Source organism: Malania oleifera, chromosome 10 (genome assembly GCF_029873635.1).
Source record: "Malania oleifera isolate guangnan ecotype guangnan chromosome 10, ASM2987363v1, whole genome shotgun sequence".
NCBI lineage: Eukaryota > Viridiplantae > Streptophyta > Magnoliopsida > Santalales > Ximeniaceae > Malania > Malania oleifera.
The window spans coordinates 37,044,180-37,061,767 of record NC_080426.1 but is presented as its reverse complement, the minus strand read 5'-3'; the positions used below and the strand labels follow the sequence as shown (position 1 = coordinate 37,061,767).

The window sequence follows — 17,588 nt, the reverse complement described above, 5'->3', positions numbered from 1 at the left end:
GCCAAACACAACCTCCATGTACCAACGAAAGAAAAACAAAACAAAACAAAACAAAAAAAGAAACAAAAATTCTAGCAAATCAGACTCAATAAACTCAATCTCCACTTCGTCTCTTTCAAGTTTCAACCATTAATCTTCTTCCCCAGACAAGACAGAATAGCTGTAATTGTGCAATGCTACGTAGCCCATAGATTATAGCAGCCCATAAAATTAAGTTTATAGCAGCCCATAAAATTAAGTTTCAGATATAAGAGGCTAGCCTGCTCTGCATTCCAAGATTATTTTGCTTCGGGGGCAATCATCAGATGGTATCAGAAGGTTATGAATGCAAATATGTTTTGAAAAGGTGGTTGGGAGAGCTATGAAGAAATGGGCTAAACTCGACGCTCGGCACACCACTTTGTACAATGATGAACTACCTTACGCATTCAATGAATAACTGGATCAAGATTCAATGCATTGGCAGACCCATCTCTAGCATGTAACAAATAATATCCAGCAAGCAAAGTATCAGCTACTCTAGTATACCATCTAGTCTATCTATTGTGCATTAGAAATCATCTTTCTTGTCTGATATATAAGCATATCATCTTCTACTGGTACTACTACATTTCGATTCTCTTTCTCTCAACACATTTCTATATGCAACAGCATACATATATAATTGGCGAAAGTTTCCAAAATGTTACTCTTATACAAAGCAGACTAAGAAGTTTCAGGTGTTGATGGCACCACAATATGGTACCAAATTCTGAAACAGTGAACTCAATTGTTTAACAGAAGTGAAATTTCCTAGAAAAGCAAAATCGTACCTATTTTTCTGTTTCAATAAATTGCATTTCTGGTTATTTAGAAAGCCAATAGATGATAAGAAATAGTGTACAAGCTGCAATGACTGCAGCCAAAATGATAGTGTCTCTCGATCGTCTCCGTCTGATTGAACCTGAGAAGGGCAGCTACAAGATTAATGAAAAATGTATTCAACTAAACAATTATAATCGATGGTTTCATTTAAGTACCAATAAGGCCACGTATAACAGGAAACTTGTCGCTTAGTAGCTTCACTTTCCCCTGAACATCACCAAACAAAGTCCTTTGAGAGCCCAGGACAGACTTTGTTGTTTGAGCTTGACTAATTACATCATCTATCTGCACAAAAAGAACCCAGCATTAATTTGTTCTTCTACACATAGTTACCTAGAACGTGGTTCACTTTGGGTCATGATATGGGTATAGGGATATAAGGATAGGCTATGGCAGTTAGTTTGGCATGGTACATGGTACAAGAGTGGGCTTGCTGCTGCACTATTTCTGATCATGGTACATTCTTAAATATTTAATCAGGTTGCTTAGTACACTACTTTGGATCATGATCGTGTAGAAAAGTAACTGTATTAAACTAATAATGAACAAATAAGAGATTTTTTCCATAAAAAAAATATTTTTGCAATGATTTTTCTACTACACAGACAACAATGCATCGTAAATCATTATTCAATTAACTTGTTAGAAGTAATGTCTTTCTTTCACAAATTAATCTGTAATTCTTTTACCGATAACATTGACTATAAGCCAAAGAGTGCTTTTTTATTTGAATAAATCAAACAATATATTATATAGTCTTCAAAAAATTATTCAAGGAGTGATTGAGTCAAAATCAAACCCTATCAAAATGCCTAACTGAAAATCTGACTCACTTTCCCAAAAAAATTATGCAATTTTTAAAAATATATAATCAATAAGTATTCCTTCCCTCTTTTTTTTTCCTTCTATTTCTCTCCTTTTTTGTTTTCAGGAGGTCACGAAATCAGTTATTTAAAAAACTTAATAACAAAATAAAAAAGGAAAGATTTATTTCTCTTTGTCCCTCTCCCCTATCTTTCTCTCTTCTTGCAAACGACTTTCAGACACATTTTCTCTCTCTATCCAAGATATTCTGCGAATTCCCCATGGCAGCATCAACTCCAAGCAATTCATGACCAAATGCTACATGTCACTTGTAGGGAAACAGATGACTCCCGACTTCAAAGCACACTTCCCCTGCCCTTTCTCTAGTTAGATCTTGTGGTTTTCCATGCAAAAGAAAGAAGATCCAATTTTTCAGTTTTTATTTTTGATCTTTTCATCTGATTTTTGTTGATTGTTAAGTAGATTTGAATCTTTGGCAATCTAGAATGACCCCAAGAGACCTACATCACAAGCGCAACATGAATCGGTATTCACAACCGATAGTGGTTTCTGTGGGATTGTCAAGATCCAAGTAACAATGGTTCCACATACATGCGCATCCAACCATATGCATGCATACACATGCACGCGCCCAGAGTTTGGCTGAGGACTCATCTCAGCCAATTCTCAGTTGGTGCTACCCATAACTTCAGGTGTCACTCATCCATCTTGACATGCCTACTTTTATACCTAGTATGTTGCTTCTTTCAAAAATACATTTTACATTAAATATGAGTATAAAAGAGGGTTCAAATCTTACATGAGCTATGCTTCCATGGATGGCAGCTCTCTCTCGTAGTAACTGCATTCCTGGAGACATTGTCCCAGATGCCTGCAACAAAGGCAGTTAAAATAAAGCTACCCATGAGATGATAATAACAAGTAACACCACCACCACCAGTAATGGTAACAACAGTAATAACTGCCAAGATTTTTCATCTTACTTCACCTTGTAATCACTGATGTCATCCCTGACTGAACTAAGAAGCTCTGCATGTTCCCTCATTGAGTTTATGTTTCCTTTTATTCGCCTAAATTCCTGAAAGATATATAACATTGGTCCAATGGGGCATACAACACCAAACAGCACATCCGAATCATATGATAATATGTTCATAAAGGCACAAAAATGGTCATGTCTAGAAAGTAATCAGTGAAGTTGACAGTGTCAAATAAAAAAACAAGCAATCCTACAGACAAAACCTTAAAAACAGTAAAGGTGTAATTCACAAAATTACCATATTAGCCTTAGCCAACAGCTAGAAAACTATGGAAAATAAACATGTAAGCCCGACCTGAATGTAAGAACATCAATGCTAAATTAACATAAAATAGACAAACTAACAGAGCAAACAAATGTTATTTGAGATCCTAACTTGAGCTTATCAATATGGATTATGGAATGCAGTTAAGTAGTAAACACATGGAGACTAAATTAATGCACGAATTTTGCAGCAAGCCCAAGTACATGTATAAAACTCTTATGTATTCATACTTTCTATGCTAAGGAGAACATATCTATTTACTAAATAACAACTAAAGGCTGGAAATATATTTGCGCAAGTAATGGTATGCACTACATTATTGTATCCTGAGCGATGTAATATGCACATCATGTTTATAATGCTTTCTGCGCAAAAAATTGGAGGATAACTTGAGCAAAAATGAGCACAATGAAATGGTAGCAAATAAAATTAAAAACTGTAGAAAATAAACCTGGGTAAACTCATGAAGTATATCCCTGTGCCTTGCTAGCTTTTGAGTAACTGAAGTAGTTGCTGCAGCAGATGCAGCACATCTACTCATAGCATCATTTGTATCTAGAAGCTTTTCAAGCAAAGATTGGATCTCCATTTCCATGGACTTCCATGACCTGCTGGACCCAACAGTTGGTGACCCAGCATCCCCATAACCTGAAGCATTAACATGTACTCTCATTGAAGAGTGACAGTTGGAATCCCGAGCAACTCGACATTTAAACTTTGCAATTGCGTGTGACAATACTAAACCATAAATTGCATCTTCTTTCTCTCTTAATAAACCTCCCTCTTCTATATTATTTTTTAAAAAATCCATAAATTGTAGGCTTTACCTCTACAAGATTGGTACGTCGATTTATGAATTTAGCAGCAGTTGAAAATGTTAAATCAAAATTCAATAAAAAAATTAAAAAAAAATTGTCTATTGTATCTAATATCTCAATGCTTGATAATCCCCAAAAGTAAGAAAAGCATATTTACAACAAGTTTCAGATGCAGGATCCAACACACTGAATAACATTGACAACAAAAACTTTGTTAAACTACTGAAAATGATCAAGTCATTAAAACATCTCATAGGGGCATATAAACTTACTCATTCAACTGTCTAGGCAATCTTTATTTGAATAAGATTGAGAATAGAGCAATGGAATGTATAATAGAGGAAGAAGAAGACAAACACACAAGCATCCTATTCTCGTGGACACTCTCAGAGGAAAAGAAACGACACCCTAGAGACTCATTCAAGCAAAATAAACAAAGTCACCATCTTCCTCAAACGCAAAGATACTGAAAGGCATTCCAACGCTGAAGTTCTAAAAGGACCAGTTTTACTTCAGAAGTTGCCTATTGTCTCTTTAAAAAGTAAACAAGCTCTTCACATGCTCATCCTGGATCACAAATCAGCACTAAGTTAGCAGGCACAGCAGAAACGGGAAAGGAAGCCCTTGGCCCCAGAAACTTTGCAAAGGCCTAAGCCCAACCATCAAACAATATGGTCTCCTTATATTTCAGTTATGAAGCTCTCTCTCTTGAGATACTAATCAAACTTTTATGGTGTTCATAGCCCGACCATCAAACAATTAACAATTTTATACTTTGTGCAGTATCGCGTGCAAGATGACAAAATTTTTTTTTCCAAAGCTAAGTGTTTGTTTAGTATCATTTCCGTTTCCCGTTTCTTGTTTTTGTATAGTAAAAAACAAATTATGGCAGCGCTCTTGTTAGTTTTCAGCTGTTTTCAACAAAAACTGAAAATCCATATTTTATGGTTTTAGTTGCTTTAATTATCTGTTGTCAGAATACTTTAAAATACAGAATTAAAAATTTGAAAAAATTCATAATTCATTTAAAAAATACTTTTATTATTTTTCAATTGTCGTGTATAATAAGATTGTTCTTCAAGCACCAAAAACTAAGTTTTAAACATAATTATTAAGCAAAATAATTATAATAATTTCTATTTTTATTACAATATTTGTTTTAATTTGTACCCTAATTGTCACTTGATTCCAAGACAAAAGTAAGCATTTAATCAATCAAGTTCTTAATTTGTTTTGACTTTACAAATATTAACCAAAGGTTGCTGGTATTTGGTTTTTAGTTTTTGTTTCCAGTTTTAGTTTTCATTTCTGGTTTTCTTTTCATAAATTTTGATAATGATACAAAACAGCCTCTAAAGGACCCTTGCAAGATGATAAGCTTGTTGGAAGGGCTAGTGAGCACACACCAAAACAGCAACGTTCCATAACACAATACCATGGATGTGGAATATTATTATTATAAGCAATACTATGAATATGTTATCATTATGTCAGAAACACTTCAGGGGAAAAAAGAAATGGAATTTGGGCTCCACAGCCATTTAAAACGATATTGAGAAGATCTATATCACAGGGCAATCTCCATGCAATTTTATATGCTTTTAGGGGGCACAAATTTCTCTTTGGTAGGTTCAACTAAACAATGAACCATGTCTCTGCACCAACCTCAAATGTTCTTTGGAGTGGAGAAACCTACACTATCTTAAACTCCTCATAGGGAAAGACTAGAATCTTTTTCACATACATCTATGTTCCGCACGAAAATTTTCAAATAATTATGGCTGAAGTGCAAGCTAGGAAGCAGGCCCATATTATGGCCCAACCTCAATAAAAAGCCCAATACCAAATCGCTTATGTATCACTAATGATCTCACGTTGACTGCCAAAGCAACTACCTTTAAAAAAAGAAGACTCCCCAAATAAGTACTTGTGAGACACAATCTAGTAGACTGGATTTGGAAACTGACATGCCTGTAAAAGTCAGATTCTTTTTGCTGACAATCCAAAACCTTCTTGTTAACAACATATAGAGGTTCTAGACACCTCCCAAGGTCCATGCCAAATAGTAACAGCCAAAGATGCAAGTCATGTATCAGGGACCTTGTGAAGACCAAATAATGTATAACATGGTTTGTGTGTGAATAGAGACACAGAGAAGCTAGCAGCTAGCATCTTCAGCCATGCACAAAGAGTGTAGCTCTCTCTCCCATCATATTTCAGCAACGCCTTTGAAAGTCTCAAACAATGTTCTCTAAAACACAAAAGGAGAAGCCTTGTTTCTTGGACTCCCCCATATCCTTGGCAAACTGAACCAAACACAAATGGAGATGTCAAGGGAAACATAAGCCAGGCTGGATTTGAAGGTTTCACATAGGACAGAAGTACAAGCATAAATATTATCTTAGAAAAAATAAGTTAAGAGTAACATTGGGCCTAGACTGATCATGGAAATCAAATTTATGCCTCAAATTGCTCGTAAGTTGACAAGAATCAATATAAATAAGCACAGGCATGTCTGTGATGATGAAAAACACAACATAATCAAGATGTAATAAAACATGTGTTTGGTACAATTCTCTAGTGCCATTTGTTTCTAAACATATAGTGGCAAAATCCAAAGAACACGTTAAAAGATCTAGATGATTAGGAACAAAGGAATTACAAAATAGGATGAGACATCCTGAAAAAACAAAAGGAAATCAAAACGAAAGCTGGAAAATACAAAAAACAAAACCAAGAAACTAAGCTTAAAGGGCCAATCCAATCACACTGAATGTTAGAGAAGGCTGTACTACCAAAGCACCCAGAATTGAACACCCACTACCAAAGCACCCAGAATTGAACACCCACAAAGAGGCCAAACAACAACAACAACAACAAGCCTAAAGTCCCACTAGGTGGGGGTCGGCTACATGAATCCTTCAGATCTATGGATGAAGCACAATCCCAAAAAATTTGAGCACTTCTCTCCAACCGAATTACCCATATAACTACGAAAACTGCACACCACTACAAAATCTTCAACTTCTTTTGCCTCCCAAAGCCAACAAATCAATCAACATGAAATCATATAAAAACATCCAACACTCTCACAACAAAAAAGGAAAAACCTTACTCCATAGACACCGAGCCACACAGCAGCAAATAAATTTAAGCACGACTCTCATTACTAGCATAACACATAATGCCCGCATCAGGGAGAGAGCCATGTGGGGACTTTGAAGTTGCAATAAATTTTTAATGTTTACCCTACTAAGAATGAGATCCACACAAATGCCTTAAATTTAGAAGGAATTTTAGCACTCCACACACAACTGGCAATATGAAAAAGAAAGGGAAGATCAAATTAGATAAGAGAAAAAAATGATTAAAAAGTGAAAATATCATAATCATCTAAGCACCAGATCTAATATCCCCAGTATGAAAATTCTTAAAAGAACTCAGCAAATCTAAGAGAGAGGAAACCTCCTCGATCTCCCTGTCATTCAGATTTCTATGAAATTTAAAATCCCAACAAAACCTAATGTCATGAAATATGAGAAAAGAAGAAATAAGTGCATGGTTCCAGAAGATAAGATGAAAGATTGAAGGAAAGGTAATTGAAAAACACAAATCTCCTAACTAGAAGTCCTTCCAAAGCCAAACCCTACAGCCATCTCCTGTTTTATTTTTATTTTTTTAGATAAGTAATAAGTTTATTGATAACAAAAATGAACACCAATTACACAAGGAGTGTACATGGGGTAAACAAATCAAAAACAGAAATTACAAGAATCTAGTAAATCAAAAACAGAAGCAAATGATTGGTTTCACAAAGAAGCCAACCAATCCATCAAAGTTGCAAAGAAAAATAGCTTCAGGTCCGAAATGGATCTTTCCTTATCTTCAAAACACCTACTATTTCTCTCCCTCCAAAGACACCACAATAAACAATAAGGAACCATCAACCAAATAAACCCATTTCAATAACAACCAAAGCTGCCTTGCCAACATGCTAGAAGTCCCACTACAGATTGCGGCATAACCCAGCTCACTCCAAAAAAACCAAATACCATAACCCAAAAGTCCATTGCAACCGGACAATGAATAAAAAGATGATCAACCGTCTCATTATTATACTTGCACATGTAGCACCAATCCAATATCCAAACCTTTCTTTTTCATAAATTTTCAATCATTAAGCATTTCCTTAAAGCAGCAGTCCAAACGAAAAAAGCTACTCTATATGGAATTTTCTGCTTCCAAATACTTTTCCAAGGAAAGCCACAATCTTTGGAGCCCATTAAAATACCATAATAACCTTTAACCAAGAAGCCCTTCTCTCTATCAGATTTCCAGCACATCTTATCCTCACCAGACCCCTTCACCGAAGCACCATATATGGTATCCATAAAACCAGCCAAGGCCTCTAATTCCCGAAGATGCATACCCCTAAAGAAACTTACATCCCAAAACAAGACTCCATTATCAAACTTCATAAGCTCAGCCACGCTAGCTTCTTTATCTCAGCAAAATCTATACAAATCAGGATAGCTGACTGCAAGAGACTACTCACCACACCAATGGTCTTGCCAAAATTTCACCTTAGACCCATTTCCAATATCATATAGAACATGGCAAGAAAAAGAAGACCATCCCCAACTAATATTTTTCCACAACCATGTGGACCATTAACAAGCTTAGTACACCAACCACCCATTCACAGCCGTATTTCACCTCTATCACTTGCCTCCAAAGAGCAGCCTTCTCCATCCCAAATCTCCATAACCACTTCCCAAGCAAAGCTTCATTAAACTGTCTTACCTTCCTTATCCCCAAACCACCTGAAGAAATGGGATAGCAAACAGTATCCCATTTAACCAAATGGAATTTTGGTTCATCACCAATGCCACCCCATAAAAAATTCCTTTGAAGTTTCTCAATACGGTTAGCCACAGCAGCAGGAATAGGAAATAAAGATAGAAAGTAAGGGTAAATTAGATAGAGTGCTTTTAATTAACGTGACTCTACCTCCCTTAGATAAGTACAAACGTTTCCACCCTGCTAGCCTTCATTCTATCTTCTCCAAATTTGGGTTCCATATTGTCTTATCCTTGAATTTGGCTCCCAAAGGAAGACCCAAATATTTCATAGGAAGATTACCTTGTTTACAGCCAAGGACGTGCAAGAATAAGTCAAAATTAAACACCTTACCAAGAGGAACTAACTCTAACTTGCCCAAATTTATCTTTAAACCAGAGGCCGCCCCACATAAGTGTCACACGGAGAAACAAAATCTGATCCAGATTAGTGTCACAAAAAATTAGAGTGTCGTCCGCAAAGAGAAGATGAGACACCACCAAAGCTCTTCCCTATATACGTCCCACACCAAAGCCTGACATGTGACCATCATGGACAGCTTTATCCAACATTCTCCCCAGGGCTTCCATAACCAAGACAAACAACAAAGGAGATAATGGGTCACCTTGCCTCAACCCCCTAGAGCTCTCAAAAAATCCACAAGGAGTGCGCCATTTATCAAAAATGGAGAAACGAACTGTAGATATACAAAAGAAAATCCACCACCTCCATTTTGCAGAGAACCCACCCTGTACTAGTAACTGCATAAGAAAACCCCAATTTACATCATCAAAAGCCTTCTCAACATCTAATTTGCAAAGCCGCCCTGGCATCCCATTTTTCAATCTACTATCAAGGCATTCAGTAGCAATAAGTACAGGGTCAAGAATCTGCCTTTTCCTCACAAAAGCATTCTGGGAAGTTGAAATTATATCTTTCATAACCGTGCAAAGTCTGGTGGCTAAGACCTTAGCAATGATCTTATAACACCCCCCCCCCCCCCCCTAAAAAAAAGACTAATAGGGCGAAAATCCTTTTCTTCAATTGCTTCATTTTTTTTAGGGATAAGAGTGATTAAAGTAGCATTCAGGCTTTTCTCAAACTGGCCTTTATCGAAAAAATGATGGAACACAGCCATAAGATAAGGTTTGAGAATCCCCTAACAAGCTTGGAAGAAAGCCATTATAAATCCATCTAGTCCAAGCGATTGATCACCATTAAAATTTTGTATGACATCAAAAATTTCCACCTCCTCAAATGGTCTATCTAGCCAATCTGCATTATTCACCGGATATTCTTGGAAATACTGAAACTTCTAGGAATGATCGACTAACTTGTTGCTCAGAGTATAAATTCATGAAAAATTGAGTGATGCAATCAACAATCATACCTTGATCGGAAGACAAGGCACCATCAATCACAAGGCTCTCAATACCATTATTTCTTCTATTAGAATTAGCCATTCCATGGAAAAATTTGGGTATTTGCATCCCCCGCCTTCAAATGTAGCACCCTAGACTTCTGCCTCCAACTAATCTCTTCTAAAAGAGTGAGCTTTTCAATATCGGTGCGGAGAGTAGCTTGTTCTAACTTTTCCTTAGCTATTAAAAGATGAGTTTCCTCTCTAACATCCATGTCATTCAATTTGTTCCAAAGTTGTTATATCTTAACAGTGACATTCCCAAATTCCGCCTCATTCCACTTTTTTAAATCCAACTTCAAAGCTGCCAATTTCTTAGCTAGTATGAAACTAGGATTTCCTTGGAACGAATAGGATGCCCACCACTCCTTCACTTTATCAACAAAGTTCTCCACCCTCAACCACATATTTTCAAAGCGAAAAGGAGTTTTACCTCTCCGCTAACTCCCCCCCTCCAACAGAATTGGGTAGTGATCCAAAAGTATTTTGGACAATTTTCTCTGTGAAAATTGAGTGAAGTGATCCACCAAGAACGGAGAGAAAAGAAACCAATCTATTCTAGAAGCCGAGGAAGAATTGGACCAGGTGTAAAGGCCTCCTTCCATAGATATATCCATCAGCCCATGAAAAGAGATAAAATCCGAAAATTCATGCATAGCCCGAGTATAACTTACAGCCCCTAGTCTTTCTGATGGGAAGCAAATTATATTAAAATCACCTCCTAGGCACCATGGCGAATCCCACCAACTAATCAGCCCTATCAGCTCCTCCCACATTTTCCTACACCTCTTGTTCAAATTTGGCCCATAAACACCTGTGAAAGCCCACGCAAATTGATCACCAACATTTTTAAATTTGCATGAAACAAAAAAATACCCCATTGCTTCCTCCACCATTTCCACTACCCTTCGATCCCATATCAAGACAATACCTCCAGAAGCACCTTCTGAACCCAAGTACAACCAGTCTACATATGGACAACCCCATATACTTCGGACAATTCTTCTAGTAATCCATTCAAGTTTAGTCTCTTGCAAAGATACAATATCAGGTTTCCATGTACGCAACAAATTATGAATCTGAGGCCTCTTCTCAACCTCATTCAATCCTCTGACATTCCATGAAAGTATCTTCAGTTTCATTTAGAAACAGAGAGAGCCTGCTCCCTATTAAAACCATTGTGTCTAGATGAAGTAGAACCACAATCAATTGAACTGAATAAACCTTTCAGTTCTCTTGAACCTTTAGAACCAGTTCTCTTCAAGTCACATGCATTTTTTTCTAAAGTAGCCCTACGGTGTAATTCAGCCTCAACAGCCAACAAATAAGTGGTCACTTGATTTTCCAAACCTTGTAAGGCCCAGAAATTAGTCAAACCCTTTAAATCTTCTTTGGAACCACTCGAAATAAGGTACTTCCCTCACTGGGCTCTCCACATCGACAACTTCCTGTCCTTCCATAGTCAAGGGTAAAGAATAAGCTAGTGGTTCCACTGCTAAAGGTGACAAACCCCTTTCGTTAGGTAGCTCAGCAACCTCTGTATCGTTGTCCGAGGCCCAATCCTCCACAAGTACATCATTCCCATCAAACAGAGCTAGTAACACCTCCAAAGTATCTGCAGGCTTCAACGGAACCAAGGATAATTGGTTTTGCCCTTCTAAACCCTCTGTGACTTCACTAGGTGGCAAAGAAATTTGAATTGGAACCACAACTCTTCTTCCATCTCGCAACTCAAGCATCCACTGCTCAGAATTTCCCCACTTCCTGAAAATATTGCCAGAATGTTCTTGAAGAATAAATTGGATGTCTCGCTGCAAGTTTTCCTCACCATCGGATGTGTTTGCTGACTCACCGGTGTCGAGGCACTCTTTATCAGCCTTATCATAGCCTAAATGCTCCATATCGGTCTTGTCGAAACCTAAGAGATCAATATCGGTCTCATCGGTGCCGATACTGTCAGTCCCAGTGTCATCGAAAGATTTCATCGACTAGGCTAGCATCAACGCGCTTCGGTGATCAACTTGAGATTGCTTCGAATCGAGAACCACAACATCGCCCCTTCTCACTGAACTCCCCAAGGCTGAAGATGACGATTCTGGATTCTGGGTCTTATTGTTTTGAAAGGCTTGTGTTGGTTCATGGTTGGGCGCCAGATTGAGATGGTCTTGGGATTAGGCTTTGGCTTGAAGGGAGCTTTGGGCTTAAAACTTTTATTGTTTTCCTTGATATTCTCTGTACAACCCACTTCCTGAGCTTGAATAACTTTGGACCATATTACCTCCCATTCTCCATCCGGCCTACTATGCAATTTGAGGCTTATATTCAAAGATACATAAGAGTTTGTGTTACCACTAATGTTTTCAGTAATTTCCACCGAAACATCAGCCTTTGATTTTGCTTGTTCCTTCCCAATACCCAAATTACGACTATCGTGGCTATGATTTCTCAATTTTGAATTTTGAGAATATGACATTAATTGCTTTCCATTCTTGCTACCGCCATCATCTCTCTGACCCCCCTCCACCGTTGCCAACAGAAAGGTTTTGGAATTCTACCTTATGAGTTTAAGTGCTGATTGGGATGTCTGTTTGCTGGCTAATGTATGTTTGTTGGCTAACGTCTCAAGAGCAATGGCTTTCCGTAGATGAAATCCAAACCCTCTCCACCCACTGCCCAATTTTCCTTCTAGCATCACCAAAAATCCTTTCGTACGACCATGTATAAGTTCCGAGATCATTAAAAAACAGCCATGTGCATTGGATCTCAACTATAAAATAAATACTTTCTCACCATCTTTGAATGTTCGTGCAAAATTACCAAGAATTACATTGGTGATTGGACATTCACTCTTTGCCCATGCAAACCGATAGGAGAGAGTATCGATTTCCCTCAAAAATGCATAACATGAAATAAGAAGCACCCTCCTCAACTGAGAATTCAAAAGTCTTGGATTCTACGAAAAAGAAAATAGAACCCCCCATTCTTGAGCATATATCAACACTCTAAGTTAATCTTCAAACTTTCTCAAAAATTGCAGGTACCTTCGGGATTATCGTCCTCTGTGAACATGGCGTTGCAGCGATTACAACCTCAACTTTTAGAAACATTGGCAGAAACCTCGAAGCTCAAACTGAGAAGAGACCTCGAAGCAGAGAGGTTGTAGGATGTCGTGAAGAGGGACGAGAGGCTTTATGGGGTCGCTGGAGAGAGACGAGTGGTCAGAAGGAGTCTTCGGAGAGAGCCAAGTGGTCCAAAGGGGTCGTTGGAGAGAGAAGATAGGTCGAAAGGAGCCATCAAAGAGAGACGAGTGGTCAGAAGGGGTCGATGGAGAGAGACGATAGGTCAGAAGGGGTCGTTGGAGAGAGACGAGTGGTCAGAAGGGGTTGTTGGAGAGTGACGATAGGTCAGAAGGAGTCGTCGAAGAGAAACGAGGGGTCGATGGAGAGAGACGATAGGTCAAAAGGAGTTATCGGAGAGAGACGAGTGGTCAGAAGGGGTCGATGGAGAGGGATGATAGGTCAGAAGGAGTCTTTGGAGAGTAGAAAACACAATTACTACTCTCTTGTTTTATATTTTATATTTGATACAAAGAGAGAAAAAAAAAAAGGATACTTGTAATATGAATTTCCATGAGCTTTCATGAGCAGCTCCAGTTATAATATTAGCATCCCACTCATTCTCTTGCAGACCAAATCTACTTTTAATAACTTTGTACCATAGAGAATCTATTTCCAACGAAACACCATAACGATTTGCCCAACAAAGTGATGTTCTTGCCACCAACTTACAAAGATCCAAGCCCATTCTTAGACCTCCAAACTACCTTTTGACTCACAAGATGTTCCCCCCTCGCACTAGACATTGGCCAAATGAAGTCTCTCATAATCCTCTCTTGGTAATTTGAAACCCCCATCAAAATCTTAAACGAGGACAAAAATTACAGGGAAATTGAAGAAAGGCATGCCTAGATTAAAGTGATGCAACCCTCCAAAGTGAAGACATTAATAAATGTTAGCAATCACTAGAACCAAAACCCCTCAAACCAAGGATTCCCTTCTAAAGAAACTCCTAAATAAGTTAAAGGACATTGTAAAATCCCACAACCTACAAGAACAACAAACCTAGAAGTCACCTTCGAACTTAGATTAATAGCAACCAAGCCATACTTAGCTAAACTATTCTTGAGATTAAAAACTAACTTGAAGACCTATAAAATTGTTAGAATATTACAAAAATAGTTATATCCTCTAACAAGAATAGAATGGTATCACGAGCAAACTACACATGTGAGACAATCACATCATCACTACCAAGAACAAGACATTGAATAAGACCAACATCAATGGCCCTATCACTCATCCTACTCAACACACCAGCTACCAAATAAAGAGAAAGAGAGAGCAGGGATCCCCTTGCCTCACATCCCTAGATGCAGAAAATTAAATCTTAGGTTTCCATTAATAATCACAATAAAATGAGGGAGAAGAAAGATGACCTCTAATCCAACAATGCCAGTTAGCTCCAAACCCCTTCTTATATATATACATAAACCTTGTCCAGAAATGACCAAATAACCCAATCATTGGCCTTCTCACAATCCAACTTTAAAAAAATTAAACTCTTTTTTTCTCCTCCTAACATCATCCACAACCTTATTAGCCACAACATCCAAAAATACATCTACCCCCTACCCCCACCAAAAGCTGCATGGTTACTACAAATGGGGATCCCTATCACCCCCTTAGCCCAGCTAGCCATTACCTTCTCAATGATCTTATAGACAGCCATGGTCAAACTAATGGGTTAGAAGTCACTTTCATGAACAAAACAGCCCTTGTTTGGAACAAAAGTTATGGTTCATGCTTTTGGGAATCACCCCATTTGCATGAAACTCGCGAAAGATCACCATTAAATCACCCTTAACCATGTCCCAACAACTTTGGAAAAGGCTAAGCTAAAGCCTCTGGCCCTAGAGACTTCTTCTTATCCATACTAAACACCCGATCTAATCTCATCCTACTCAAAAGATCTATCCAGCCAAGTAGATATCTTAGCAAAAAGACACCGATCTTGACCATTAATTATAGGATGTCAAATATTTTCCTTTTTTAAAAGGTTTCTAAAAAATCTAGCACTCCTTAGCAGTAAAAGTTTGATCCCTAACAACACCACCCCTATCGATTTCAAAGTCGAAAAAATAAAAAATAAATAAATAAATAACTAGACGATTGGAAATAAATAGTCAACATAAAGACATCCACAGCATGATATTGGTTTCCCAAAATAGAAACTCCAGTGGATATAGTCTTGAATCAACCCAAGCCCAAATCCAAGTAAAAAGTGAAAATTGAATAATGATATTAAATTTAGGATAAAAGACACTAACTTTCCTTGAGATTGCAAAATTTTCGGAGACCTCCCCTAAGGTTTTAAAAATTCTAGAAACCTCTCCTCAGGTTTGCTAAAGGAAATAGACCTCCCCTCATGTTTGTCAAAAAGATAACCATTTTCAGGTATATAAGTGTCCCAAAAATCAAATGTCAATGAAGGCCTATTGGATTTTTGAAATCTCAAAGGAGGTTTGTGTCTTTTATTCAAACCTTTGGGGATGTTAGTGTCTTTTGTCCTTAAATTTAAGAGTACAAATGCTCAAACTTGTGTAAAGAACTATTTAAGCTTTGTTTTCTTCATTTTTCCAAATCGTCAAAACTAATCAAATCCACATAATGTTTTTAAGAAACTTGACAATCTCACAATGGATTTGATTTTGAAACAACCTAGACCTTGAAAATTCAGCTCAAAATCCACTCTAATTTACACAAGACAAATAGAACATCCAACTTATGTAACTGGTAATACTAGTACATGCTTGCTCAAAAAGCTAAGAACAATTCAAAGAAAATCTAAAAATAATGGCAATGTGAAATTTTTAAAACTAATCAAACTTCGGTAAACTCTTTTGGATGAGCTTCTCCTTTTAAAAATTAAATGTTGGGTATAACACATCTAGCCTTTTCTAACAAATTAATCTACTCCTTGAGCGCTCTTAGTTTTTTCCAAAGATTCCAAAATTATCCACACCTTAATTACATTTCTTAAAAAAACGTATCCATTTTGGTCACTTTTAACATTTTCAGCCATTTCATAAATTTTTTTTATTGAACACGTATATAAGCTTGTTCTTTCTAAGAGCTCTTTTTTCTCAGACAGATCAAACAATTTTCACAAGTTCTCAGAATCAGCTCATTTTCTGATTCCTTTTTAAAAGTTCCTTCTCAACAGGCACCCAAAATAAGCCCAAAAAGTGTGAGAAAAACACCTTTCTATATTTTTACCCTAAATAGCACTATGTCATGGGCGTCAGAGATGAGTGACACTTTCCCCAAACCAAGTCCACTATCTCAAGAGAAGAGTGGCAAACTCACAAAATCAGTAGCAAGTAAAAACACTTTGACCTTGCGATTGATTTATCTGAGTAATCAATAAAAACAATCCTCAAAAACATTTCCAAAATCATCACGAAAATTCGCCCTCTATACCTCTCAATTCCTAAAATACTTCCCAAACCCAAGCAGTTTCAATACAATTAACCCAATTCGAGGATTTTTCGTTAACATGCAATCAATGCGCGAAAGAAATAAAAAAATCAAAAGACAAAAACGAATACAGAGCATCGAAAAGAGTGAACCTCCTTGGGTGAACCTAGCACCAAGCTTGGCATAGGAAGAGAGCTTGACGTCGAGATCGCCCTCAATCTTCCGAGCCTCCTTCCTCAGCTCTTCCCACCCGGACTCCTGCAACTCCATACTAGGAGCCCCCATTTCTAGATCCGCGATAAGATCCGGATCCCTCCCTTTTCACTTCCCTCCTTCCTTTTCCCACTCTTTTTTCTTCTTTCTCTTCTTCTTCTTCTACAACAGCACAGTTACTTGTACAACCATTACGGCTGAAATTTTGATTCGACGCTGCATTTCTCGTCTGTGGTTCTTCACAAATCACACAGAGAGAGAGAGAGAGAGCCGACGATCTGTTTGTTAATTTCTTTGGGCTCTTCTACGCTGAGGAGGCCCACTCGATTGCTCTCAAAGAGAACTGGGCTGGCATTATTAGCCCAAGCCCCGTTTGGACGAAAGTCAAAATTGGACAAGCCGGGCCGCGACTCAGTATATACAGGCCGACTGACTCGCAACTGCCAACTGGCCTCATGATCCAAATCACAGGTCCATTGGGATTGAAATCATTGGAATAATTTAACAAAATAAACTCTGTAAACGGCGAAATTCACACTTCGATTACAGATTGTTGGCACTCTCTCGCAATCAAGAAAAAATGGTATGAAGACTCAAAAACCAGATGCTTAAGTTAGGGTCTGTTTGTTATAGTTTTTTTTTTTTAAAAAAATTTATATGATAAAAACATGTTTGTTTATCTAATCAGTTTTTTTTTATTGTTAATTTTTTATTCTTTGCCAAAAATTAAAAATCAAAATTTATATTTTTTGTAAAATTTTTAATTATT

The 17,588-nt window shown here is 37.5% G+C and overlaps 1 protein-coding gene across 1 annotated transcript; it reads right to left on the bottom strand.

Moving 5' to 3' along the window:
* Positions 1 to 641: 641 nt before the first annotated feature.
* On the bottom strand, positions 642 to 17,209 carry LOC131166029 (Golgi SNAP receptor complex member 1-2). The gene is made up of 6 exons (XM_058124248.1): positions 16,759 to 17,209; positions 3,445 to 3,641; positions 2,678 to 2,767; positions 2,489 to 2,560; positions 1,020 to 1,149; positions 642 to 943 (listed from the first exon to the last, which is right to left on the bottom strand). Exons 1-6 carry the CDS (start codon positions 16,889 to 16,891, stop codon positions 846 to 848), a joined length of 720 nt encoding a protein of 239 aa, XP_057980231.1. The 5' UTR covers positions 16,892 to 17,209; the 3' UTR covers positions 642 to 845.
* Between the last annotated feature and the right edge of the window lie 379 nt (positions 17,210 to 17,588).